This window comes from Hippoglossus stenolepis, chromosome 14, assembly GCF_022539355.2.
Source record: "Hippoglossus stenolepis isolate QCI-W04-F060 chromosome 14, HSTE1.2, whole genome shotgun sequence".
In the NCBI taxonomy this organism is placed as follows: domain Eukaryota; kingdom Metazoa; phylum Chordata; class Actinopteri; order Pleuronectiformes; family Pleuronectidae; genus Hippoglossus; species Hippoglossus stenolepis.
Window position 1 is genome coordinate 14,758,097 of NC_061496.1, and position 27,579 is coordinate 14,785,675.

The 27,579-nt window shown below is 40.7% G+C and overlaps 1 protein-coding gene across 2 annotated transcripts; it reads left to right on the forward strand.

Annotated features, from left to right (window-relative positions):
- Positions 1–27,314, forward strand: eps15 (epidermal growth factor receptor pathway substrate 15). Of its 2 annotated transcripts, XM_035175973.2 has the most exons (25): positions 2–160; positions 4,628–4,669; positions 5,442–5,531; positions 5,635–5,682; positions 5,784–5,879; positions 5,996–6,058; positions 7,114–7,239; positions 7,555–7,614; positions 8,032–8,262; positions 8,552–8,697; positions 9,559–9,715; positions 11,186–11,268; positions 13,721–13,793; positions 16,068–16,229; positions 16,352–16,549; positions 16,655–17,080; positions 17,296–17,370; positions 17,640–17,799; positions 17,923–17,967; positions 18,062–18,459; positions 19,318–19,387; positions 19,540–19,610; positions 20,173–20,308; positions 20,463–20,668; positions 24,842–27,314. In XM_035175973.2, exons 1-25 carry the CDS (start codon positions 134–136, stop codon positions 24,980–24,982), a joined length of 3,330 nt encoding a protein of 1,109 aa, XP_035031864.1. In that variant the 5' UTR covers positions 2–133; the 3' UTR covers positions 24,983–27,314. The 2 variants fall into 2 exon arrangements, with proteins under 2 accessions (XP_035031865.1, XP_035031864.1); XM_035175974.2 differs by lacking the exon at positions 20,463–20,668 and having other exon boundaries at positions 1–160.
- Positions 27,315–27,579: the final 265 nt, after the last annotated feature.

Genomic DNA, 27,579 nt, shown 5'->3' on the forward strand with positions numbered 1-27,579 from the left:
CCGGCTCCTGGTCCCGGCTCTGAGTTCAGGCCTGAGGCCGGAGGTGCGGGTCCAGTTCCGTGTTTTGCAGCGGCCTCTCTCTGTGTGAGTGTGGCAGCGGCGCAGGGTGAAAGCGGTGGGAAACAGAAACACTATGGCTGCCTCGCTGTCTCTTACTCAGGTAACACTGTCTCACAACTCAAACATAACGACCGCAAACCTTCTCCGAGCCGTGTCTGCCCTGCCCGGGGACATTCCTGCGGTGTTGGCGGAACCGGGCCGGGCAGAGAATGCGGGCTCTCCCCGACCCCGGTGGCTCTTTTTCGGGTTTCGTGTGGTCCTGCTGTGACTGGGAAAAGTTTCTGCCTAATCTCTTTGGGGACTGCGTAAGGGCGTAGCTAGTTAGCTAGCATGCTAGCCACCAGCTAGTTAGTGTGCAGTGCTGGGCTGTTTTCGAGCCGCTATATCAGACTTGTGTTAAACATTTCAGCGTCACTTTGCTTCCTTCTCGTTTCTCACAGTGTGTAGCTACGGTTTGTGCTTCCTCGTTTGGCTGCAGGCTAATTGTTCTTGGTTGGAGAGGTGTTGATACGAGAGGAACCCATGTGTGGCTCTGTTGTGGCTCTGCTGTCATGTTTCTGCCAGTTCCACGTTCGCTAATATTGTTTTTCCTCTAAAAAACAGCGAAGCAAGTTCCACACATTCACGCTATGGCCTAGGCTGCGACTGTTCTCCTCTTGCTATGTGTTTACACTGAGTAACCAGTGTGTTGGAGGCTGTAACCAGAGGTAAACAGGCTCCAGGACTGGGTTAGTGGGTTGCCTGTGACCTTTGTGAAGTGAACGTTAACTGTTAGCATGTTAGCTGCTGTGGGAGTTAGGGTTCCATGATACCAAGGGAATAAAGAAAACAACAAATGCTGTTGACAGTAGTTTTGCAACCAGTTAGGGGAAGTGAACCTGAGCAGCTATTATCAGCATCTACTGTCACTAAATGTCAGTCTGCTGCTGCATTGAAACCCACAGACGATGTGTTTGTTTTCCAGAGTAAATGGGCACCACATCACATAATAAGTAGGTTACCGTGTGTGACTTGTTACCTGAGCCACTGCAGCCTCCAGACAACAGACAGGAGCTGTCTGCCACCAGCAGCACTGACAGCTCCACCTCTCTAACATGAGTTCAAAAAGCTGCTGACATCTCAGAGTTGCGACATTGACAACAATGCTTGTTTTAGTTGCTGTCAGTTTTTCCACCTGATCATTCTCACACTGACCCACTGGTTGGTGTTGGCAGTGACATTAAAGAAATACTTCACAATTAAATGTTGTTTTTAGCTGCAAACAAAGTTATATGACTTTTCTTTGATGAAACACATGAATTCTGTTTTACTCTTGAATTTATTACCAAGTTTGATAGTGGCTCATCCCCCCGCCTAGTGTTTCAAACACTCTTGGACCTTGCAGGGCCAATGCTTAAATTAAGCTCAGTCAACTGTTTCGGAGGTTTCTAAGTTATGACGTTTAAGCTGCTCTCAGACATGCACTGAACTCCAGATCATCTCCTGACATTATCTGGAGGGGCTGTTTGTGAGAACGCTCCGGAGTCTCTCTGGAGTTTCTCATGCCAGCCCCCGAGTAAAAACTGTTAGTTGATGACGTTTCAAACGTTTAGAAAAAACTAAAATAATTCAAATATCTCATGCTGAAAAAGTGCAGCCATACACGTAGATGACAGACAAAGAGAAGTTGTTGTGAACGCCTCTGACCGGAGAATCTCCTGCTATGTTCTTCATGTGTTAAAGGCGATCTGCGGAAAAAGACCAGTTCCTATCCAGCTAAAATTCTCTGGTGTTCATGCTTGGAAATAGTTGACACCCTCTAATCACACACCCCAAAAAGTTTAAAATTTGTTGTGATCTTGAAAACAGGTACAATTTCAATTCCACGTTTCTCATGTGACGAAATCATAATGCCAAATGTCATGAAGATCTTTGACGGTGTGGCCCCAAAGTGTGATGATTTAATGCGGAATGATCCATGTGTATTAATTGTTATGGCTGGATTAGGTGGTGCCATATCCAGAGCAAACTAGACTGGCCTGACACCTCCTGCTCTGTATTGTATGTCCCTATGTGCTGCAGTTTTATATGGGCTATAGCAGGGGAATGGTTGATGGGTGTTTTTCTTTTCCAGTGCTCAATTAAAGGGTCACCAGTACAATGAGCACAGTGTTACAGCTTCCAACAGTTCCAGGCACACTATTGTGTCTCGCAGAGAAAAAGAGTTGCAGTGGTCAGAGAAAGATAAGTGTCTGCTCACAGTTATCTCACTGTAAATTGGCAGTTGACGGAGCTGACAAATAACGAAGCAGATCACAGGCTGTATTTGTCTTGTGAGTCGTCTTGTTCTTCGAAGTCTGTAATGACAGACATCCACAACCAGATCTTTACACTCTTCTTGCTTTTTTATTTTACAGTTGACAGTCTATTTGCATGTCTCTGTAGAAATTCAGATTCAGCTTTTACTCACTGGTAAAAGGCCACTCCCCAGTTGATTCACTGGGTCAACTCCTTTCTTCCTACGCTGCAACTGATGATTAAAGGCACAACAATCAGTTGTCAGTTTCAGCTGTCCGAAAAAGGAAATGCTGAGTCTTTTCCTGTTCAGCCAAGCAGTAGACAGTCGTACTTACAGAGTAAAGGGGGGGAGGTGTTGAGGAAGGATATGACAAGGGCAAAATCCCAACATCCACAATCATACATACATTATTGCAAGTTGAGCCATTACAGCATTATAGAGAGAAACCCAACAGTTACCACAGAGAGAAAAAACCCTCCCTTTGAACAGGACGAAATCCCAAGCAAAACCAGGCGGCCATCTGTTGAAGAGAAATGGGGGGGTGAGAAAGAGAGACGAGAAACAGTTGTATATTCAATCACTTTCAGACAGGTTTTTAAAAAGTCTTTGGAATAAAGTCTTTGATGGTGTAAAATGCCACGCTAAGATCTAGCAGGACGAGTAAAGAGAAAAGTCGATTTCCTGAGGACATCAGTAGATAGATAAGATGGTTAGTAACGCTCATCTGTGCTCAGTCTGTGCAATGATATTCTCTAAATCCTGATTGGAAAACTTCAAATTATCTATGGTTTAATTAATTATGCAAATTATATAATTTGTTTGGTACAGCTATTTTCAGGATTTCAGAAACAAAGGGGAGGTTGGATATAGCTCGATAGTTGTCTAGAACATCTGGGTCATGAGTATTTTTTTTAAGCAGAGGTTTAATTACTGCAACCTTAAAACCCTGTGGGAAATAGCCTGTTACTAAAGATACATTGATTAGCTCTAACATGGAAGTGTTAATTAAATGTAAAACAGACACGTTGGAATAGGGTTGAAAAGACAAGTTGGTTGTTCAGATGAAGAAACTGTTGAAGTGAGATCAGAGAGATGTAAATATAATGCAGACAACACATCTGTGTCAGTCATGGGAAGTAAATAATGAATTTTTTTTCTGATGGTTAATCTTTCGCTTGATTTTATTTGTAAAGATAAAGAAGCTTATAAAGTAATTTTGCCTGAGACTTAAAGAATCAGATTAGCTGTTGCCTGGGATCATCAGTATCATCTGTAGCCTTGGAAAATGTAGCCTATATAATGTCCAGATGCCAACTGACAAGTTGGCATCTGGACTGGTCTGAGTCTGGTTTCAGACTCAGACCAGTCATCAGTGTGGTGTAAGATTTACTACTCCAGAAAATCTGTATGGCAAGGAAGCACAGAAGAGAAATGTCTTTGATACAGTCATTGGTGTATTTATCTAAATAGAACTTTGATTTACCCAAGATTAAACACCAACATTTTTAATTTTTGATAAATTGTTAGTCTTTTATCAAACCTCAATGAAAGATACATGTACATCCTGGTTCCACCTTCATAAAGTCATTTAGCTTTTTCTGCTTTCTGTTCACAGGTAGACTAAATGATTCATAGATGATTATACAAATAACAGATTGATTAACTCAGCCCTAATCTGACATTGTGACTGAAGTCGCTCGTCATACCTGTACTGTAGGTCAGGCTTCATAAGATGAATATGTTTTGGGAAAAACTAAGACGCTGTTTTTCCTTTAAAGGTAAAACCGGTCTTTTGAGATCTTTTTTTGCCACAGTGAGTTGAATCCAGTTTTGCACTTGTTCCACCTGTCTGAGCGGTTATCAGTCGCTGTGTTCATTTCTAGCCAGCAGACATTTGGAGAGTTCAGCTGTTTCAGTGTGTGAACTGTCTTTGCATGTGTTAATTCAATTGATTCAGAATTTTACCATATTGGTTATAATCTTTGTTTTTGTCAGCTGCCTTGGCTCAGTGGACGACACACTCACTGTCGCCAGCAAACACTTGCTGATTATTTCATCTTCGCTGAATCTTCAGATCTCAGAAAAACCTTTTTAATTCTAAATTTGTCCTGTCACAGGTTATTTGAGTGTAAGTTTAGGGGGTTTATAAATTTCATGCACAAACCTTAGCGAGCAGCGTCAACTGTGGTTGTAGTTTTACAAAGTTAAATGTATATAAATATATTTAAAATTGTCCAATCATTTCAATCCCACTGTTTTTGACATAGATTTTTTTCTCTCCCTCAACAGCTCTCCAGTGGAAATCCCATCTATGACAAATACTATCGACAGGTATGGAAATATATCTCTCCACAAATGAAAAATAATTGTTTATTCAGCTGAGACCATTAATAGATTTTATAAAACAGTTGTAGTTTTCAGTATATCCTTAACTAGTGAGCCTGTTTTTGTTGTCTGAGCTAGTCACTTCAAGATGATTTGATTTTTTTACTCTCACCATATTGTGCTTATTGGACTGGATTTTCCCTTTTCCCTCTCCCGATTCCATTAACCAGACTTTGTGTATCAGCCCAGTACTTATCTGGTATCAGTTTCAGTTTTATCTGTGTGAAACTAATAGACTTTAAAGACATGGTATTGGACCGGTACATAGATTAGCGTTCTCGCTGGTATTGAAACATCTCTACTTTAAACTATAACACCAGCATTCACTAAATGCAGTATTGCTGTGTAGAGTGATCCATCTTCTCTACTATCAGTTCCAGGCTCTGTGTCCAGTAAAGGAAGTACCTCTATGAATTAATAATGCTTCACTTTGCCCGATGTGTCAGGGGAGCTCACAGTGAGCCTCATGAAAGGGTACTAACACTGCTGGAGACATGGCTTTGGTTTATTATCAGTATTGATTCAAGTGACTGCACAGCCTCTCTCCCTTTACATCACTCACCAATCCAAACACTTCTTTCGTCAGTCTGTGTAATGATGTGCAACCTTTGACACAGCTGACTCACTGATGTTCTGAGATGGAGTGACCTCTTGACTCTGTGTTCTTGTGTGTGTTTATTTTTTGGGTTTGTGTGTTAACGTATGTGATTGTGTCAAGGTTGATCCAACTGGCAGTGGGCGGGTGACGGCAGCCGATGCAGCTCTGTTCCTGAAAAGGTCGGGCTTGGCTGACCTGGTCCTGGGGAAGGTGAAACTTTTGCATTATCAAGAGAGGAAACATTTCTCTCTGTTGTCTCTGCCATTTATTTATATTTTGATGGTCAATATGTACAATATGTGTGTCTCCATAGATTTGGGATTTGGCAGACTCTGAACGTAAAGGCTCTCTTAGCAAACAGGTAAGGACTGCCCTGTGGAGAATAACATGCTTTTTTTAATACACATGCTGTGTTTGTGATCACCAGGTTCATGTCATACACTGTACTTGTTTTCCCCTCAGCAATTCTTTATAGCTTTGCGGTTGGTAGCCTGTGCTCAAAATGGCCTGGAGGTGGCACTCAAGAGCCTTCATGTGGCTGTTCCTCCCCCCAAATTTGTAAGTTTGCAACTATAGACCTCAGCAGAGTCTCTGTCCATGCTGTTAATGCTTCAACATAACATTGTACATTGTTTACTGCAAACTAAGGTTAACTGAGGTTTGTTGATCAACAGCATGACACTAGCAGCCCGCAGTTAGCAGGAGGAGCGCCTGGCGACACACCCTGGGTTGTCAAGGTAAAGCACAAACAAGTTTGTAATCTGTTTTTCTTCGGCTGCCTTCCGACCTGCACTGAACTCCGGATATTTCCCTGAAATTTTAGGGAGCAGCTGTATGCGAGAACGCAAAAGTCTTAGACAGAGCCAGTGAGAGTTTAGCTGGAAAATGTCAGTAAACGTCACAAGGAGCAAGTGGGCATGTTGATGAGATGACATTTCTACCACGCAAAACTGAAAAAACAACACCAAACAAAAATTATACAAATATCTGAGGATCAAAAAGAGGTGCCATACACGTAGAATACACAGGCGTAGATTCAAGAGTGTTTGGTGATAAGGGCGATCGCTTGTATTGATGTGCTGTAAACAAAAACACATGATTTCTGCATCAGAATTTATTTATTATTTGGCGACACCACTCACCTGAATGTTCTGGACATTTTCCTTTTGTCGTGAATGCTATAACCAGACAATCTTCTAGTGCGTTCTTCATATGAGAACGGCAAAGTCTGGAAAATGTATGGTTCAAAAAGTTCCAAACCTTTTCCCAAGGTCATGTCTTATAGTGTACACCAGGAATCTATGTTTATTTGTAATTTGCCTTGATGTATTTTTCTTTTCTCATAAGAGATGACCACAACAATACAGAGTGAATACAGTGTAATTATCACATAGGGGTCTTTAAATTTGTGGTCACGTAAAATGTCAAACAAATGAAGTCAGCTGAAATATGACCCAGATGTTAACAGTCATTCAGTGTCAGTATTGTTGGTTCATAAAAAGTTACCAGAAATGCTGGTGGGATTTTAAAGGTTAGAGTGCTATTTGAGACACACACACACACACACACACACACACACACACACACACACACACACACACACACACACACTGTAAATGAGGCAAAATTATTTATTTTCACAGCTGACTGGCCTGAATATCTCTCTTGTTTGTTGAACTTTGTGGATACATCTTTGTTCTTCAACAAACGCATCTTTTCATGTTTTTATTATTGTTATTCCTCACCCTCTAATCGTTCTACATCTGTTGGGTTTGTTTGTTTTTCTTTTCAGCCTGAAGAGAAGATGAAGTTTGATTCCATCTTTGAGAGTCTAGGTCCAGTAGGTGGCATCCTAACAGGAGACAAGGTTAAGCCTGTCCTGCTTAACTCCAAACTTCCAGTGGACATCCTCGGCAGGGTATGATCCTTTAACAGGACTATTTTCTAATAACATAATAATATGTTTGATTCATTCTAAAAGTGGCAAAACTCAATAGGGAAATCAAAAAATCCATAGACTGTTACATTTTTCACATGTAAGGGTCTAAATGAGGACAAACAACACAATGCGAAAAAAGGGATGTGAACTCGCAAATCAGTTGGGTATAAAAATAAAATCGAAGAGGAAGTGAGAGTGGGTTTTGAATCAGGGCTTTAGGGGGTCTGTGTTGCTGTATATAATATATCATACCGTTGTTATGAGCCGTAAAAAGAACGTGTCTCTGTGTTGAAGGTGTGGGAGCTCAGTGACCTCGACAGAGATGGCATGTTGGACAAAGATGAATTTTCTGTGGTAAGATATGAGCTCATAATATGACCACAAAAGTTAAAGTTTGTTTGCAGATATTTCAACTCATGTTTTTATTCTGCTGATGTTTTCACATCTGTGATGTGTATAGCATTGATCTTTCAATCAGCTAAATCATATTTGGGTGTTCTAGAACAAGAAGTTGTTTTGTTTTGTCTACACAATTTGAATAAGGGTGCATCAGGAATAGATTTCAAAGTTTCTTCATCCATTTTCTCTTCGTGTAAATATCTGTTTGTACAACAGTACAATCTTGGAAGCTCATTAAGGCTGTGAAAATTGCTTCAATGGATCTAGATGCAACAAATTCAAGACATGTGGATGAAGCATAAAGATTGAGAATCCACAGGCTTGTTTATTGGTAATTGACTTTTATCACTGCATTTTGTTGCCCTATCCCAGGCCATGTATTTGGTGTACAGAGCGTTGGAGGGGGAGGCTGTTCCCATGTCCCTACCACCTCCCCTGGTTCCACCCTCCAAGAGGAAAAAACCCTCGGTGCCTCCTGTGGTGCCCCTGTTACCCTCGCCCCCCTCTGCCAAAGAAAGTCGCTCCTCCCACGCTGGCTCTAAGACCATGCCCCCCCCTCCTAAACCCGCCCCAGCTCCTGTCCCAGCACCAGCAGCTGCTTCTGTGAGTACAGGACCCATCTCTCCTGTGCATGCAGTACCTGAAAAAAACCTTTTGGATGTTTTATATCACTACCTTAGCGTAGCTAAGTTAGCTGCAACAGCAAACATTTGAAATGATTTCAAACTGGCTAGTTCAGTGTGTTTTTCAAAAGAACCAGGTGAGAGAGGGTGTGAAGGTAAGTTCATTTTTAGTTTGAGTTAATATGCCACTGTCATAGGTTGTATTAAATCCTACCTGTAGTTATGAAGTAAAGCAAGTGGTAGTTAAGTCTGTCGTGTGGACTTTGCAGTGGGTGGTGTCACCAGCAGACAAAGCCAAATACGATGAGCTCTTCAACAAGACAGACGGTGACATGGACGGGCTCGTGTCTGGACCTGAGGTCAGAGATATCTTTCTGAAGACTGGGCTGCCCTCTGCCACACTTGCACGTATCTGGTAAGAAACGATGGTAAAGCTCCCTTTACAATCCCCTGCCCGTCTATGAGTTACTGATCTGTACGACACCGTGTGGCTTTTTTGGTTTATTTACTTAAAACATTGTGACTTGGTCTTTTTTAGATTAACTGTATTCTGTAGTATAGTATAATTATTTAATCTATAAAGTCTATATAGTTCATCCTTGGATTTTAAATTTGTATCCCTAAGAATCCTTTCATAGGAAAAAGGGAAGAAACTGCAGGAGATTGATTCCTCTTTCAGGATGGACCGACGTGGAATATATTTGTTTTCAGAAAAGACAGAAAAAACAGTAAATGATGGAGAAACAGTATGACAATACTGACAAATTTGCTGGCATAAGGCTTTAAATCACATGCTGTTTTAAATGTGTACATTTAAGAAACATGGAAAAGGAAAAATGACTGAGTTGAAAATGAACAATGTTGAAAAAACATTAAAAAAAAGAAAAGAATTATAGAGATGCCTGGATACAAATGACATGCAACAAAGGGGATGTTGGTACATGATCTGTGCCCCAACCACCAGGACGCCCCAAAGCCTGAGATCAGTGATCTAAAAATAATGTACGGCTCAAATACAGATTTTTAAGTGATAGATAAAAAATAGCTGCAGTTTTCATAGCACCACAGTGCGTGTTGTCCCATCCGACCAGTAGAATATCCCATCAAATAGATTTTTATCCTCACACGACTGATTAGCTGCTGTCCTGTTGTGACCGTGGTGTGTATTGACTTCCATAACTGCAGGACATGATGATCAGCCAGGCTATCAAAAGCACTCTTTGCCTGAGGTGTTTATCGTTATTCTCTTATGTAACATACGTGCGTTCGTTAACAGGGAGGTTTGTGACATTGGAGACATCGGGAAACTGACTCGAGAGCAGTTTGCCCTGGCGCTCTATCTGATCAATCAGAAGCTGACGAAAGGCGTGGACCCTCCGCAGAGCCTGACCCCAGAGATGATCCCTCCCTCTGACCGACAAAACATCAAACAGGTGAGTCGCTCTGAGCGTTTAAGTTCGTGATAGTTAAGGATGTGTCGATCCTTTTTCCCCGATAAACATGATGATGTTCCTGATGATACAGAAAACTGGTGTGTTTCCTGGAATAAAAATGTGATTCCGAAAGTAGAATTGATGATATTAATTAAAACCAAACAAAAAAAACAGCAGTAGTAGTGACAACAGTCATGATGATAAAGTGATAATGGTGATTTAAGAGAGAGACATGGTCAGGTCATTCAATTTACAAATCACTGATTGTCTTAACACTGCAACCTGATATTACTTGTTAATTGTATATATTAGAATCTATGTATTTATTATTAAAGAATACAATTGTTAAAATTTAATACAATGCTGGAAAATCGAATTGATGTATGTTGTAAAGTGATAAAAAATCATTCATATATCAAATTGCTGTACAAAATCTAAAATAATTTTGCGTTAATTTCCTATTTTTAAGCACAACAAACACTGCTGTGTATCTATTTCTTTTATACTATTTACTATATATTATCTTGACAGACATATTATTTATATTATTAATCTAACTACAAATTGAAGAATCTGTTTGCCTGTATTTCAAATTTCTCGACAACTGCTCATCAGATTGACTTCTAACTTGGTGGATGTATTTCTGACATCTTAATTTCTCCCTTTTCCTGTTGTGTTTTGTTTTGTTTTATAGCTTGCAGCTGTGTGTCTTTCTTTTCCTCTCTGTTTGATGCTTTGTTGCTCTTCACATTTTTTACATTTTGCCCTTTTCACATGTGCGGTGGGACAATCCTGAGTGAGTGTGTGTTAGTTTACTGACTCTGTGCATCTCATTACTTTTAACAGGAGGCCTCTGGTTGTTTGTTGATGTTTTAAAATTTTCTCCAAAGCTGTTTCTTTTTGGGGGCTTTTTCACACAAATCTAAATAATGTGTTACATGAGTATTTGTCCCTGAGCTCATCATTATTAAATGTCTAAATATTTATGCTCATGGGAAAGCTGACAAGAGCAGAGGTGGCTGTTTCAAGTATTTAGGACTGCACTGACTTCTCTGTAGATTTAAAAAAGCTTTGGGTTTGTTTTATTTATGTTTATGAAATGTAGAAAAATTTGCATCTACCCACTATCACAACCCTTAAACCACTGTACATCCGGTTTCTGCCAGCTGTCTCCTTTTGTGGCTTCACATGTAGTTTTAGTAATGGTAATAATCAGTGTAGCGCTGTTGTTCTTTTGTCTGTGCTGTAACTTTCTTTTCTTTCTCACACAATGTAAATGTCCTTAGTATGGAGGATTTTTTTATCATCATAAGTGATTTTGCTGTTCTGTTTTGTGTGATAAATCATGTCTATACTTTCCGTATGTGATGAGTGTTAATTCTTAGCGTACGGTAGAGGTAGTTCACCATTTATCTGTAGTAGTGAGTTTATTCTACCTCTTGATTTTCCTCTCCCTTCCTTTCTCTCCAGAACAACTTGCTCAACTTGGCAGCCGACTTCTCAGCCATTAAGGAGCTTGACTCTCTCAGTAATGAGATTGTTGAACTACAACGGTAATATTTTATTCTCATAATCATTAAAAAACTGGAAACACTGCGCACATTGTTGCTGAAACCATATTGGTGCAGGTTACAGCATTTGTGGTGACGAAAGGGGGCCTGTTTTTGTCTGACATTTCCACTTAAACTTATGATAAATTGATCTGATCATCCTACCTAAGAGACAAGAAGACATTTTGGCTAGTTATGACTTTTTTAATCTATTCTCAAAAATATCTCAGTGTATATGTCAATTTGTATCATGTATCATTTTTTTTTTATAAAAACCCAGGACTCCCTCATGAAAGCTCTTACAGCAAGTGATTGCAAAGTATCCCTGTGTCCTATACTGACCAACAGGAGGCAGAGTTTTCCCCAACTGAGAATTTATTTGGCTGTGTGTATAGATACGCTGACACCCAGTGGTCAACTGAAAAAGTGACATCACGTTCACATTGAACGTTTTCTTAATGTAGCTGCATTAATATGGAGTATTAATTAATATATAGAGACTCTTTGGTTGAAATACCAAAATAAATACAATATATTCAAACACAATGAATGATTTATACCCACCGCTCGTCCCACCTAGTTTTCTAGTTTACAAAACATAATTATATCACTCTCACCCTCTCAGACGTTCTCTGAACACTCACAACCACAGCGTCAAGGAAGCATCCTCTGCATCATCTTTAATAGGCTACTAAACTACTTCAATAACAGATGGATTACATTTCTGTTCTTTTTTGACAATTCTGTGTGTTTCATCCTTGTATTAGTTGTAAATATATTTTGCATATATTTTGATTGTAATCTCACTGTCATTGTTTTTATGGATTTGATGTTGATAACTAAACAAAATGTCACTTCCCTATTCATGAAAGACGCAAGTGAGAAGTGAGAAGTGAGAAAATAAGTTTCCAAATCCCCCCTCTACCTTTTAGTTCTACATACACAGATGTCTGTACATGTACACACACACACACACACACACACACACACACACACACACACACACACACACACACACACACACACACACCAGATGACAGCCGTTCTGAGGTAGGAATCAGAGATGAGAGACACTGATAGAAGTTGAAACTAATGATACTAAGAGAGTAGACACAGTGAATAGATAAAGAAGAAAGATGATGCGCTTTTGTTATTGCTTCAAACTGTGGCAGCAACCCTCTGCTCGAGCTGAGGAGGTTGGTGAGGATGAGGATGAAGATGGGTAAGAAGAGATCAGGAGTGATGCTCAACTTGAGTTGACTGTAGATTTGTCCGAGGAGGATGTTATGTTACAAAGGGAATCGTGCATTTTGATGTGAGAGGAGAGCAAGAGAATCTTAAAATAGATATTTGAAGCTTTTTTTTGTTATTTATAGTCATTGAAATGGATTGGAAGGGAGTTTTAAGGTTGATGTATTTGTTATCTTTTGCCATTTTTATTCAGTCATAGAATGAAAGTGAATGGAAAAAATGAGTGGTATTTATTGTTTTTAAAGAAAGAAAATACATAATGCGTACTAAAATGTTCGTTGGACAGATAATGTTTTTCAGAACAGAAATACAGAATATATGTTTTATATATCCTAGCATTCTACTATATGAACAAAACCATTAACATTGATAGATAGATAGATAGATAGATAGATAGATAGACAGACTGTAGTGCAGATTTTAAGGGATCGATTGATAAAGTCGATCGAGCACAATAAGAATCTCCCTTTAAAAATTGAAAAACTAGTATTAAGTGTATTTTTTCCACTTCCATTCAGTTTTACTGAAAATCAAATATAAATCAAAATGTCTTTCATGAGGTATTTCTAATGATTTCCTCAATGTTGTTGGTGCTGTACCTCTACAGTTTATGCTGTTGTACATTTATTATGCTTTATTGTTTATATTTTTGTTGTTTGGAAGAACATTTTGGGGTTATTGCCTTTTGTCAGACAGCTTTGCTCTGTCTCTGGCTGAGTGGATGAAACAGTGTGGTAGAGAGGACGAGCGCACAGGCAGCACGAACCATCAGTGTTGTATTTTTGGCTCATCATCACTCCCTATATCCATCCTCCAGGCAGCCATCTGCTTCTAACTTTTCATCTCCCACACATTTGACTGAGCAGGCAAATGCTCCGTTTTTCCAACACCCACCCTTAACGCGCTCACAGTGCTGTACAGCAGCCTAGTCTCAACACGCAGGCTCTCTTCACATTGCGTCTCTCAAACACACACACACACACACACACACACACCACACACACACACACACACCTGCTGTGGCTGTCCGTACAGTGGAGTCAGGAGTTCAGGACATCATGGTTGTTCAGGGAGAGGAGGTGATGGCGGTTCAGGGGCAGGGTGAAGAAGGCTCAGCAGAGAGCTGGATAGGGCTGGGTGGGATGGGTCTCCCGACTCTGTCCTTGGTGGCTAAATACTCCTGTCTGTTGTGCTGGACCCCCAGAGAGAAGATCACTGTGGAAGAGGAGATCAAGGAGAAAGAGGAGGCCATCAGACAGCGCAGCAATGAAGTGCAGGTAAGGAGTCATCGTCTTACTTCGTCTATGAGTTTGTTTCTGTTCCCAACTCGGTGGACACAGAGAGAGAGGATTTTTACAGACAGATACATTTGATAGCATGGCTGTAGATGTTTAAGATACAGACTAATAACCGTCTTTCTTTCTCACAAACGTTTGATAGGACACACCTGCTCTCTGTTCCTGAAACCAAAATACAGATCAGACAAAACAGACAGTTAGAGCTGTAGGCGCTAAAGCAATTGTTCAGTTTTGTTGTGATGAATATACTGGATAGAACATACATTATGAATATACTGGAGGTGAAGAGATCAATAATACATTTAGCCAGCAGTCCTAGACACTTGTTCAGAAACACAGTTACTGTTTCTCAGAGACAGAGAGGCTGGTTTTGTGTTCGTGTGTCTGACTCGTCTGAGCCTGATAGATGGAGTCTATTTTGGGAGGAGTCAGACTGTTCAGCTTATGGGAAGTGTGTGTGTGTGTGTGTGTGTGTGTGTGTGTGTGTGTGTGTGTGTGTGTGTGTGTGTGTGTGTGTGTGTGTGTGTGTGTGTGTGTGTGTGTGTGTGTGTGTGTGTGTGTGTGTGTGTGTGTGTGTGTGTGTGTGTGTGTGTGTGTCTGGCGGATTTAGCTGAATTTCCTTAGCTGCACTGCAGGGTAGCCTCAATCAATTTTGGCTGTTTATATATGATGTTTTTGAGCTTTACCCCTGGAAATTAGATATTATTGATGATTTATGAATGATGAACTCGGTCAGTTTTCTTTTTGAAGGCAGCGTCTGTCAGTTCCTCCACACAAAACACGAACAGCGATGCCTTTTGTAGTTGTTTTAGGTCCAGAAGATATTTTGGCTAATCTACAGTATTTACAAAAATGAACACTGATCAATAAAAAAATCAAATAGAAGATATAGTCCGTTCCCTGTGTTCCTCCTCCTTTTCTCCACATGGGCTGTTTACCTGTGAGCAAACAAACCCTGCTCAAATGTGATTGGTCAAATTAGAAATGGAAACCAGAAGGCTTCCAGCCACAAAGTCCCTCGCCCACAGATCCTGTATATTTACATGCATCTGTTTATAGAGATTAATTCAGCCTTCAGTATCCTAGGTGTTAGGTTAAAGGGATAGTTCACCCAAAAATGAAAATGTACTCATTATCTACTCACCACTATGCTGATGGAGGGGTGGATGAAGTGTTTGACACTGTAGGATTTTCAGGGGTAAACAGCATTGCAGCCAAATCCAGTACAATTGAAGTAACTGGGGACCACTTCTTCAAACGTAAAAAAAACCCAGCAGAAAGAAAGCATCAAATGTCTCCATACTGCTCCTGTGACGTAAACCAAGTGTCTGTAAGCCCCGACATTCAAATTCGACACGAAACGGTGTAATCTACACCATGTTGTTACCCTAAATGTCCGCTGTTATCCTCAGCCCGGCCCGGCATTCACGCCCACACAGCGCAAAAGCTTGCACCTCTATTCTCTCGCCCAAGGGGCACGTGACAGTTTCTGCTGCATTAACTGCCGCACCCCTCCATCGGGAGATAATGGTAGATAAGGAGTAAACTTTCAATTTTGGGTGAACTATCCCTTTAAGATAATCATGTCCCTGATGGATCACCCATATTCTGTTCTTATACACATGCTCAGTCTAATATAACTAATATCATAGATCTCAGATAGAAATGAACATTAGCTTGAGTATTTTTTTCTATAAAACAAATGTATAATGTTTATTGTTACATTTGCCTCCCACTCTCAGTGGATTTCCGGGAGATTTTGTACGTGACTGGATGCAATAACCATCATTGTTCAGTCCAATGCGACCCATCTTTTCAGGATCCAACTCTAGCCTCATATCTTCCACACACAGACTCTCCCACACCACTTCACATCTGTGTGGACCTTCATTGCAAAGTGTAGTCAGATCTACTGGTTAATTCATGGTGGAGTCAAACTGATACATTTCTCAGGACAGGTCCTTCCTTTCCCTTATTGTAAATATTTTGTACACTGTCAATTCAAACTTTTAAGCCATTGCATCTGTATGAAGTTGAGCTTTTTAACAATGTGGTATCAGGTATAATTAGTTAATCATCTGGCTTACATTAGCTCTTAGTAAAGCCACTCTGATACATTACTGAATTCATCAGTGCCTTTTACAATTTCACCTGGAATTGAACAAAGCCAAATCCTTAAGCGTGGTCTTGAATTTTCTCCTTTGCTTTTTTCTGATTGTCTGATTTGTGTTTTCTTTGCTTTTACCTGTACAGGACTTACAAGAAGAAGTGGGGAGGGAGAGTGAGGAGCTGCAGCGGCTCCAGACTCAGCGTCAGAAGGTCCAAGAGACGTTGGACGAGCTGGACCAACAGAAGGGCTCCCTGGAGGAGCAGCTGGCTCACATCCGCCAACAGACCACCCAGGAGACACAATTGGTAGGTGTTGTTGGCTTTTCTTTTCATGGCGGACTCACTTATGTCAATACAGGATATCTATGTCATTAAAGAAATGGCTGATAACTGGCAGAGAGAGTTCATGATGGTTACATGTATCATAGATCACATCGCTGCAGTCGGAGCATGAGGAGCAGGAACAGATGATATGTCAGTATGAGGAGGAGCTTGTCCAGGCCCGAGAGGAGCTGCTTGCTCTGCAGGAGGAGAGCAGGAGGCTGCAGGAGAAAGTCCAGGCTGCACAGGAGCAGCTCACACCTCTGCAAGAGTCTGTGCGAGACTCATTCAAACAAGTTGCACAGGTTGGTTTGTGTGCATGTGTCATGCTCATGAATATTCCCTTCTCCACAGAAAGTTTTACTTGTGTTTCATTTTTCTATGAATCCCTCCATCTCTCTGCTCATAAGGTTCAACAGAAACTGAACAACCTTCAAGTGGAGGAAAGGTCAGTGACTGCCCAGCTCAGCTGGAAGAGAGCCCTGGAGGACAGCTCTCCTGTCATGGTCAATGGATCAGCAGGTACTGCAGCAGAGCTGCACCAGGGGGACCCCTTCCAACAGGACCTCTTCCAGGAGGACCAGCCTAGAGAGCTGAAGCTAGAAGAACCAACTGCTTTCTTCAGTTTTCAGAAAGAACATTCCGATCAAAAAGAGATAGAAGCAAATGAGAATGAAGAAGAGGAGGAGATGCAGGACAAGGAAGATGAAAGTCCAAATACTCCAGAGGAGGAAAAACCAAGATCTGATGCCTTGGATGATCTTTATACTAGTCTGGCCCCTTCTGATATGTACAATAGTCTATCAACCTTCCCCAAGCCTCTGAACACTGTCAGGGTAATAAATACATGTCTGCTTCAGCTATCAGTCATTATATAAATGGAAAGAAATCAGTGCAACTTCTTACTACAGTTGTACACTGCGTTGACATCATTATTATGAAAACACCAGTTCCTCAAAATCTGGTGGACTTCAGTTATGTAAGAAACCAAGAAATATTCTATATTTAAAATTGTATTTGTTTTTGCCGTCCTCTCTTTTTCCATGTCCAGGAATTCGGTAGCCACGAAGTTTCATCAGAAGTTGCAGATGATGAAGACAAATCATCGAATGAGAGCTCACCAAAGGTAGAGACCCTGACTCACTGAAGTTTAAATGTCAGTTTTCTTACATTCCAGAGTTTCTGTGAATTGTCATTCGACCAAGGACTTTTGTAAGTTGTAGTCAGTATATTTTAGTTCCCTCAAAAACACATTATGGATGCAAGGGGATCCGACCTGATCCTTCATAGGTTTTTTAAAAACACATAAATTCATACATGCAGCGTGGATGCAACCTTCACGTCATGCACTGTGGTGTGCAACATAATCATCAGAGCCCTGTCCCTGTTCAACAGGTGGCATCATCAGACCAAGAGAACAAAGAGGAGCAAGCAGAGACGCCTGAAGCCACCACCACCACCACCTCCTCGGTACCAGTAGGCCCCATGCCACCACAGACCAGCCCACCAACCCTGCCTGAGATGGACTTCTTTCATTCAGACCCCTTTACTGACCGTAAGTCCCAACAAACGTATTAACTGTATGTAACGGCTTAAACGTGAAATGTCAAGCTTCATGCTGAGGTTTCTGGTAAAAAACAACACCTTCAAATAGATTTCAATGTTTTTTCCTTCATAGATGATCCATTTAAAGATGATCCATTTGGAAAAGCAGATGTTGCAGGTACATTCTCTAAATCAAACCCCGTCCTGAAGGAGATGAACACAAGAATTAAGTATTTAAACATTCTGTATCTGTTGCGGTTTGGTTTCATCAGATCCATTTGGAGGAGATCCATTCAAAGGGACCGATCCCTTTGCTGCAGACACTTTCTTCACACAGACCTCCAGCGCCCCCTTCTCCTCAGAAGACCCTTTCTCAGCCCCAGCTGACCCGTTCGTTGCCACTACTGATGTGCCAGAGCCAGACCTGTTTGCAGCCAAGCTGAACAATGCAGCACCCGCTCCTGCAGCAGGCCCCGACCCCTTCACCTCCAAACCGACCAATCCAGCTTCAGCAGCCAAGGGTCCTTTCACCACCACAGAGAACAACATGGCTGAGTCTGACCCGTTCGGAGGCAAAGTCAATGCCACAACAGAGGCAGATCCATTTGGTTCTCAGGACGGAGAGACCGATCCGTTCAGCTGCTCGCCAGTCAGCTGCGATCTGGCAGTGGTGAGTAGTTCTGTAAAACCTGGCCCCAGTGCCCTCACACCCACATTTATCAGGAAGTCATTGGCCAATGATGCATGATTGCAATGCAATAAAGGTTTGTTATAAACATGGCTGTTAATAGTCCAATATTCATGATCTCAGCAGTTGTACATGAGGATATTTTTATTTTCATGACCGAATTAAACACTTGATTTATGCCAATAAACCCTTACAATTTATAATGTGAAAAACTTCTGAATGAAAAACAGAATGTTGGCTGAATGTGTAGGGTTTGGGAGGATTTATTGTCAGAAATGGAATAAAAAGATGTTTTCATTATTGTATAATCATCATAACCTTCAGGGATTGGTATTAATTTGTTTCAATTTTCAACTTCACTGGCACTAAAACCTACACACTGGTCCTTAAAATCATTGAGTTTCAAGTTGTTCAGTTGTCTTAAATTAAAAGGTAATAACAAACATTTTATTACAAATTTTCACATTAGGTATTCATATTATTATTGCAGTTTTAGTAAAAGAACAGAGTACGGTTTAATCTGTCTATTTGATATTGTATTGTTTTGCCTTCAACGTCTTATGCGGTTGTTTAAAATCTCCCAAGCAAAGAAAGAAAGAAAGAAAGAAAGAAAGAAAGAAAGAAAGAAAGAAAAAAGAAAGAGAAACAAATTAAAAAGAAGTTTTAAAAAGTTGGTGACATCTGGTCATTATACACTGTAAAACAAGACAAATAACACAAGTGAAAGTGTGTGTTTTTTAGTTTTTGCTTAATGTGACTGTCATGAGAATAAAATGTGAGTGGAAGTAGTATTATTTTTATTTCTGTTAATGATTTTCTTTTTTAATGCTTTGTTTCTAGAAGGACACTGCAACGGCCAATGACCCCTTCGCTCCAGGTGGTACGACAGTGAACGCCAGCTTAGATGCAGGTATGATGTGTGGTATGGTACCACCCTGTGGGAATACAGGAAACTGCAGCTCTTCCACATAAAAAACAAAGGGATTTTGTTACAGTATACAACATAACAGTATCAACAGTTTGTGTGTGTCAGTTTCATAAAGTCAATCTCATTGGTTTCAGATCCGTTTGCTGCTGTGTTTGGTAATGAGTCGTTTGGAGGGGGCTTTGCAGATTTCAGTGCCTTGACGAAGGTAATATTCAGATCATGACCTCTGCTGCATGCGGAAATGACTCAGTATGTGGTGAAACACAGTGAATATCAAGTGGCAGTCAGGCCATCCGTGCAAATAGAAACTAACTCATAAAAGTAAATATGAATTGACTCAAGCTGGAAGAATGTTGGTGAGTGTGTTGTGGTTTTTTGGAGGAAACCGCTGGAACACTTGTACTTTATTTTCCACCAAGGAAAATAAAGTACAAGTGTTCAATATCCGCTTGGTGGATATTTTTGCCTCTCAACTTTGAATATTTAAAAGGAAAATGCTTCAACAGAGTGTGACTGAATTCTACAAAATGCTGCATTCTTTAACTTTTAATACAGTCATATCAGATTAGTTTTGCATTATATTTGTAAACCACAAATCTTCTGTAAATATGCACAGATGTTACTGTAATGTTCCGTGAACGTTTCAACCAAATGACACCGTATGATGACCACTGCTGTAATTCCATCTCCAGTCTGCAGTGTCAAATCTTCATGTAATGTGTCTGTTTTGGAAAGAATAAATTTGATTCTGTGTTGACCTGTTTCAGTCAAACGGGGCTGACCAGTTCGGCATCAACAATAAGAACCTGTTCGAGGAAGACACTCCGTCTGCCAGCCCCGACATGCCCCCTGCTCTGCCCCCGAAAACGGGTACGCCAACGAGACCTCCCCCTCCACCTCCAGGTCAGCACTGGTTTATTTCACTGTGCACAAATCTTGGACTGTTGTCAAATAAGCTGTGTTGCTATCGGACATGTGGGGGCTATATTAAGAGTGTGTGATGGTTATTAGAAATAAAAGCTTCCTGTGTACATCTGACTGTATCTCACTTGTCCAGGTAAGAAATCATCCATCTCCAGAACAGACTCCTCTGACTCCTTCCATCGACGAGGGCACTTCCTCCCACAGCCTTCAGGGGACTTCTCCTCCTCTTCCTCCTCGCCCTCCCTGCCTGCCAAGGATCCTTTAGCCGACCCCTTCGCCCCCTCCTCCCCTCCTCGTCACAACGTACGGGAAGCTGACCGATTTGCCAGCTTTGACAAAGTGAGCACCTCCCTCTCGCCCTCTCCCTCACCTCCACCTGACTCTCAGTAGACATCCCCTCTTCTCTTTGTTTTCCTGCTAATACATCACATCAAGTTGTTCAGTGAGGTTACAACCACCAAGCAAATCAGGCCAGCTTTATAAATCCCTCCATCCACTGCCACTCAAAGGTCCCGAAGAAGTGAACTATTGAGCCGAAGTAAGGTTTCATATAGTAATACAGTTTCTTGAATCTACATTTCTGTTTATTTGATTACTTAATTTTCCTAAACAAAGTTGACACAAACTATTAAAACTTCTATTTTTGAGTTTGTTTTATTGCATACTGACTACTGCTGTTGTATATAGTAGCTCTTTATAATGAATGATATATTTCCTGGCCTTGTAATAACTCTTTATACTTGAAATTATTTTTTGTTTTTGATTTATATTTGGGTTGCACTTAATTTAAGCCCATGAGGTTGGGCTGTCTTAATTTATGAAGAAATGTATAGAAATGTCAGCATAGTAATTATAGATAGATAAATATATAAACTCTGTAACATATCTGTAGTTACAGACACAAGTTGTGGTGTAATTTAATTCTACACATAATCATACCAAGTCCCTCGTACTGGCTGACAGTGAATGGAGAGATGAGAGGCTGCTTGTATTTGGCTTTTATTCAACATCCCAACTCAACAGACTGACATGTGCATGTGAAATGGGTTTTTCCAAAAATATTAACCGATTGAAAAGTTTGGCTTTTCATGCAGCTTTTGACACTGACATTTTAAAAATTTCATTCCATTTCCTTGCGTATCTTGTGACCACACATTAGCCGTGCAAGTCCTCAGATATTGCATATAGATACATCGGCAATACGCACGATAGTGGCAGTGTATTCACCATTGTCTGCATTGACGTTGTGATCGTTGCTGCCATGATCTCAGAAGTAACCATAGGCTAACCACCTCCAGTGTTTCTTCTCTCTCCGCCGTGTTTTTTATTTACAGAATTCATATCTGGAGGTTCTATATCTGTGATGTGACCTCTAGTGGAATACTCAACATGCGTAGTACGCACGTGGTACACAGGAAGTATGTGAACACTTATGTCACGATGCATTTGGTACGAACGAGTGGCCAAAAAGAAAGTCTCTCTTCAGCCCTCGAGAGATTCAGAGACTGTTTCAGCTTTAAAGTTGAAGTTTTGTGAAGCTGTCATCATTTCACAAACTCATTGACAAGCTAGAGGAGCGCACACCTCAACCAAGGCTATTACACTATCTCGTAATCCATAGGAACTAGGAGACACAAGTTTACTGTTGTTGTGCACTCATTCAAATTTGTGCATTTAAAATATAAAAGAAGCAAAGTTACAACTTTTGGAAAATGAGTCTGTCTATTAGTCTAAATGTGGGTCAAACAAAAGTTTCCATATCAGGAATATAATGGTAGCTGTTTTAGATACTGCACAGAGATGCACTGTCACACTGTGGATTTGGGATGGACGACCAATATTAAGACGGTGTTGATTTTTGCGCTTCTTCCTTAACATGACTTCACCCGCATGTTCCTGTTGAACTCTGACCTGCACGCACCAACTGTGTGTTTGATCGGCTGCCTCTTGTTCACTCATACCACCGTCTCTGCCGTTCCTCACTAGCACCCCTCTTATCATCCCTCTGTTCATCCCTCTGTTCATCCCTCTGTTCATCCCTTCATTTACCAGTTCGCTCAGCCCTTGTCTGGTCATCAGTGTGTTGTGGAGAAACAGATCGCCTGTATTCTCCGTGTGTGTGTGTGTGTGCGTGTGTGTGTGCGAATGTCAGAGTCTTTACACCTCTGTCAAACAAGTTAAATAAAGAGTTGAATCATGGGCATCATCTCTGGCTTCTATGTGCATCCGTGACATCACTTTCTGCAAATGCTTGAGCTTTGATGGACCGAAGTTTCTTATTTTCAGTTTGTTCGTTATGAAATCGTGGCCATAACTTTAGACCATCGCTGAACATTTTACAAAGCCTGCTTTGAATTTAAAGGATCTCCCACATTTCAAGCTGCCCACCTTCCCTTTCATCTCTGCAGCTTTGACATTGACACGTGTTATTAATCGTCATAGATTCATAACAAACAACTTTCATGTCTGCAATTTACTGTAAACCTCCTTTTTCTTTTTTAAATGAATGTTTTGGTAGTATGCAGGGTTTTAGTTTGCAATGCGTGTGAGTGTTGTTCTTTCTCAACAATACAGATATTAACACACTGTAGTAAAACAACAAACAAGACCAACGTGGAACTGACAGCTGTAGTCTACAAACACCCCAGGCAGAATATATCCTGGTACACCCGGTTCTGCTGTGGCAAATGTGGATACTGTCTCTTCCTTTAGTTTGCCAGATAATATGGAGTTTCCGGAGTTATTCTCTACTCGGCTACTACACTACCCAAACATTTTCAATCGTTGGGGTAGTGTAAAAATAGAAAAAATAGACATTCCTTCATGTTTAATTCTTTAAGGTCTTAAAACCTGCAGGAACCCTAAAACAATTTTCCGATGATCTACAATTTGTAATTAATATAATTTCATTTTAGAGTTTTGAAGGTATTGACAGTTTGTCTGAATCCTGTCAAATCGGTTCAGTCATTGAAAGCAAAGAGAGAAAAAAAGAGACCAGATAACAAACATGTGCAGGGTTTTATTTTTTATATTCAGGAACACAATGCATCACGTCTCTTGCTGAAAGCATCATTAATGTCTGATTTCATCACATTTTCTCGCAACTGCATGTTGTCCACTAAATCCATCACATGTCTCTTTAGTCGTCATCATGCATGTTCTGCCTTCTGCACCCTGAAATCATCGGCTCTAAAAAAAATACCTGCTATCGCGATGTTGTCATTGTGTTGTCCTCTTGCATGGGTGAATACACACTGGATGACCTGCGATGCCTCTGTCTGCCATTCATTGCGTATAATGTGTCTGTTGTGTTCCCAGAATAGTGTGAGCTCCCTCTTGTAGCTATCGTGAACCTTTAAGAAGGATATGATATCGGTCACATGACTATCAATTATCCTCAGTGGAGGCACCAGATCTCGTGCTTTTATTCTTGTCACATGTCTCTAAATAATTTGTATGGACAGAGGCCCGAGGGACGAATGTCATTATTTTTTTATTTATTTTCTTGGTTGCTTTGCCTCAAATAGATTTAGCATTTTAAAGTGTCAGTCATGGGGCTGTTCACTGCCATGACTTACTTACTTACTTGTTAATTCACTGTGAATTAGTGTTAATCACAGCATTGTTTCTCCTGCAGTGGCACATAAACATGTCATCTTTAAGAAGGAGAGCTCTGTCAGTGGGTTTTCACTTCAGGTCTTTGAGGATGTGAAACTGAAATGACTGTTTATTAAATCCCACAAAATCTGCAATGGCCACTTTACAATTTCAGTAAAGTCAATAGAAATATTTAGGGCCATAAGCCAGAAAACATGTTATAAATTACAATTATAATAGTGTTGAGGATGCCTTTCACTGTGACCCACACCAACACGGAGATTTAAGCCTTTCACTGATGTATCAGGATATGCTGGTTGATAAGCAGTAAGATATCTGAGGGGGTGTTTCTCTGTCAGGGGTCTCTGGCAAATAACTTACAAATAAACCTCAGGACAGAAATTACAAAGTTTTGTTTCAGTTATTTAGTTTGAGCTCTGAGAGGTTCATTTTAAATCTGTAGAACATACAACAACCACATGATGACAGTGGCACTGGTAAATCATTATCGGAATAATAGGCTAAATTTTAATTTAAATTTTTAATTAAAAAAGGAAATATAAATCGAATATTAAAAATCCTAAGCTTAAGAAATACAGTGTCTGTTGCAGTCTACATCATTGTTCCCTTAATGACAGAAAACTGTTCCCTATATTTACGGTAGTTTTCATGTGTTAGTTAAAAGTACAGGACTTAACACAACAACAGTACTTTAGATATTCCCTATGAAGCTCATGATGATGTGTTATGATTGTGTGTTGTTATTAAGAGTTGTGTGTTCTCAGGCTCTAAGAGCGATTTTCATCTTTAAGAATTTGTTAACTACGTACATGTGTTTGTGTTTGTGTGTCTCCTTTCTTTGCATCTCTGCGTTCTTTCCTCCTCTGTGTGTGTGTCTCTGTGTTCACGGAGCAGTATCCAACAGAGGAAGACATGATAGAGTGGGCAAAGCGCGAGAGCGAACGGGAGGAAAAGGAGCGACTTGCAAGGCTCACCCAGCAGGAACAAGAGGACCTGGAGCTGGCCATCGCTCTCAGCAAGTCTGAACTCTCCTGAGAAGCTCTCCTCTTCCTTTCTTTCTTCCCTCCTTCCCTTTCCTCTCTCCTCCTTTCCCATCCTCCACTGGCCCGGCACGGCACGGCACAGCACAGCCTGGCCCAGCCCAGAAAGCACCAAAGCAAAAGTGGGGACTGTATAGGACTGATTCAGCAACACCCGCTGACCCCATCAGGAGATTTTCTTTCTGAATGAATCCATCTCTGCATCTTTCAGCAGCCTCAGCCCTCCTCTCTCTCTCTCTCTCTCTCTCTCTCTCTCTCTCTCTCTCTCTCTCTCTCTCTCTCTCCTCCCCGAGACTGTTCACTGTGCACTGGCATCGCAGTATAGTGTCTCTCTCCATCCTGTCGGCCTCTGTGGTTGTCGTTGGGTGGAGACGACCAAGGACAAGCGCGCGTGTGTGGATGGTTTTAAATGAAATGCAGTGAATATTGTCAGGTGTTAGGATCGTCACACTCTGTTGACCTCATCACACGGCGACAAAAGGCCACATTAACTCTGCAGAATGTAATTTATTTAAAGAGTAGACTGAAACAGCCTCGTCAAAAGACATCTTTATCCACTAAGTAAACTCACTACCCTTTAATAACTCACAGCGCTCTATAGCCTCTCAAACTATGTTGAGGATTTCAAATATAAGTTAATGATGGACATGACAAAATGCTCAATTTTTTATGTTGTGAAATGGGAGGTTTTGGAGCAGCTGTGACAAAATCTTTGCATTTATCTTTAATATCATCCAGTGTGAATAGAGTAACGATGGCAGAGGGCCTGTGAGATCTTCTTCTTTTTTTATTAATGACAACATTTCTACGTGTTTAACTGGAAGTTATTCATCCTCTGATATGTGAAAAACAAATTGATACTAAAAAAAAAAATGAACAAATCCATTACAGCTCTAATGTCTTTTGAATGGAAGAAGTGCAAAGCTTCGCCCTGCATCTGTTCTGTCTGTGTTATAGAAGGTTTATTTTCTGGGAGAAACTAAAGTTGGAGTGAAGCTACATCTATTTCATATTAACTACGTGTTCATTCATTTTCAAGGCACACTACAACAATGAAATGCATTTTTAAAAACTGTTATTCGGGGACCTGATGAATGGTTTCCTTTTATCAAGTTTGAAACCTTTGAAGTGTTAATCCTGACTCATCTGCACAGAGAACCTGCTGCGAGGTCAGAGGTCAGGGTCGGGCACAGAGCAGCCTCCCCATGTCTTTACTCAATGAAGCCCCAGCAGCGTGGATGCTGGTTGAGTAACTTGTGTATCAAAAAATCTTCCTCAAGTGGTAAATCTCCATGTTAGAAATCTCGATGTGCCTCTGCTGGTGCTTCTCTCATGAGCAACACAAAGTCAGTCAAAGTCTGGCTTTTGTTGTGGAGCACTTCTCTCTCTCTCTCTGTGTGTGTGAGTGAGTGAGTGAGAATCTGGTGGAGCCGCGATATCCATACACTGGACCAATGGAGAAACACTTGGACAAACATCTGTGTGATAAACCTAAAATGACATTTATTTGATGTGATTTTCACTGTTTGGGAGGAGGCAGGGTTCATGACTAATACTGCGGCCAGCCACCAGAGGGCGATCAAGATGTTTTGGCTTCACTTTTGGGGACCTGTAATGTCGTCCATCTCTATCTACAGTCTATGGTTAAGAGTGACACAGCAGGTGGTCAGTCAGAGATGCTTTGTTGTCCTCTTCTCCCTCCTTTGTTCTCCTCATCTTTCTGGTTAAATTTAATGTTTCTCCCAGAAAATAAACCCAGTGACTTCACGCTGATCATTAAACTGAGGGTTTCTGACAAGGGAAAGCTCGACTGAGCGCATGAGGTTTTTGTTTCTTTTCTTTGCTTATTTCCGACCAAACAGAGTTTAACACTTTGAACATCTCTTACTCGTCTGACTCTTTTTTTAATTTTATGTTCAGTGTGATCAGCATCATGTTGTTTCCTCTTGTTTGTGTGTAACCAGTTCAGTGTCTGGTTGATGCAGCACTGCGGTCTCTCATATTGGAGTCTACGTTTATACAGGAGAACCAGAGCCGCCTGTCTTCGCTGCTTATCGTCGCCTTGGCTTAACACATCCGATTGTTTCATTCGCTCGCGTTTAAACGCCTCCAGACACAAGACAGTCGTTTGTACAGGCTCCTTGAATTTTACAAATTAAGAACCACTGATGTTTCTAGGCTGATCCACAATGGCTTTTTAAAACTCAAGCTAATTGTATTTTATTTTGTATTTTCTAACGTGTAATAAAAATCATTATTGGGAGTTTGGCCAGAATATATAATGCATTTAATTGAAACAGAATAAATATTAAACATGTAGTTTTGCAGTTTGTGCGTTGTTATTGTTTTACATTGGTACTTTCCTTTAAAGGGACGATGGTGGATGATGTTCTAACACTAATGATGCCACATAATGAAAACACTGTCATTTCAAATGTGCTTTTAACTGTCAAATTTACTTTAAACTTAATTCAAAAGAGGACTTCACCGAATTTACACATCAACTTCTGTGTCCTCGTCAGAGAGAAAATAATTAGATAATATTTTTCTTGGCTTTAAGTCATTGTTTCATGACATGTACATTTCCCAGGG

Bases quoted from the DNA above. Each gene is read 5' to 3' on its own strand.
- eps15 (XM_035175973.2), top strand. From the start codon at position 134: ATGGCTGCCTCGCTGTCTCTTACTCAG. The intron at 9,716-11,185 runs GTGAGTCGCTCT...CTTTCTCTCCAG, and splicing joins ACCGACAAAACATCAAACAG to AACAACTTGCTCAACTTGGC. The intron at 19,388-19,539 runs GTATGATGTGTG...CATTGGTTTCAG, and splicing joins GAACGCCAGCTTAGATGCAG to ATCCGTTTGCTGCTGTGTTT.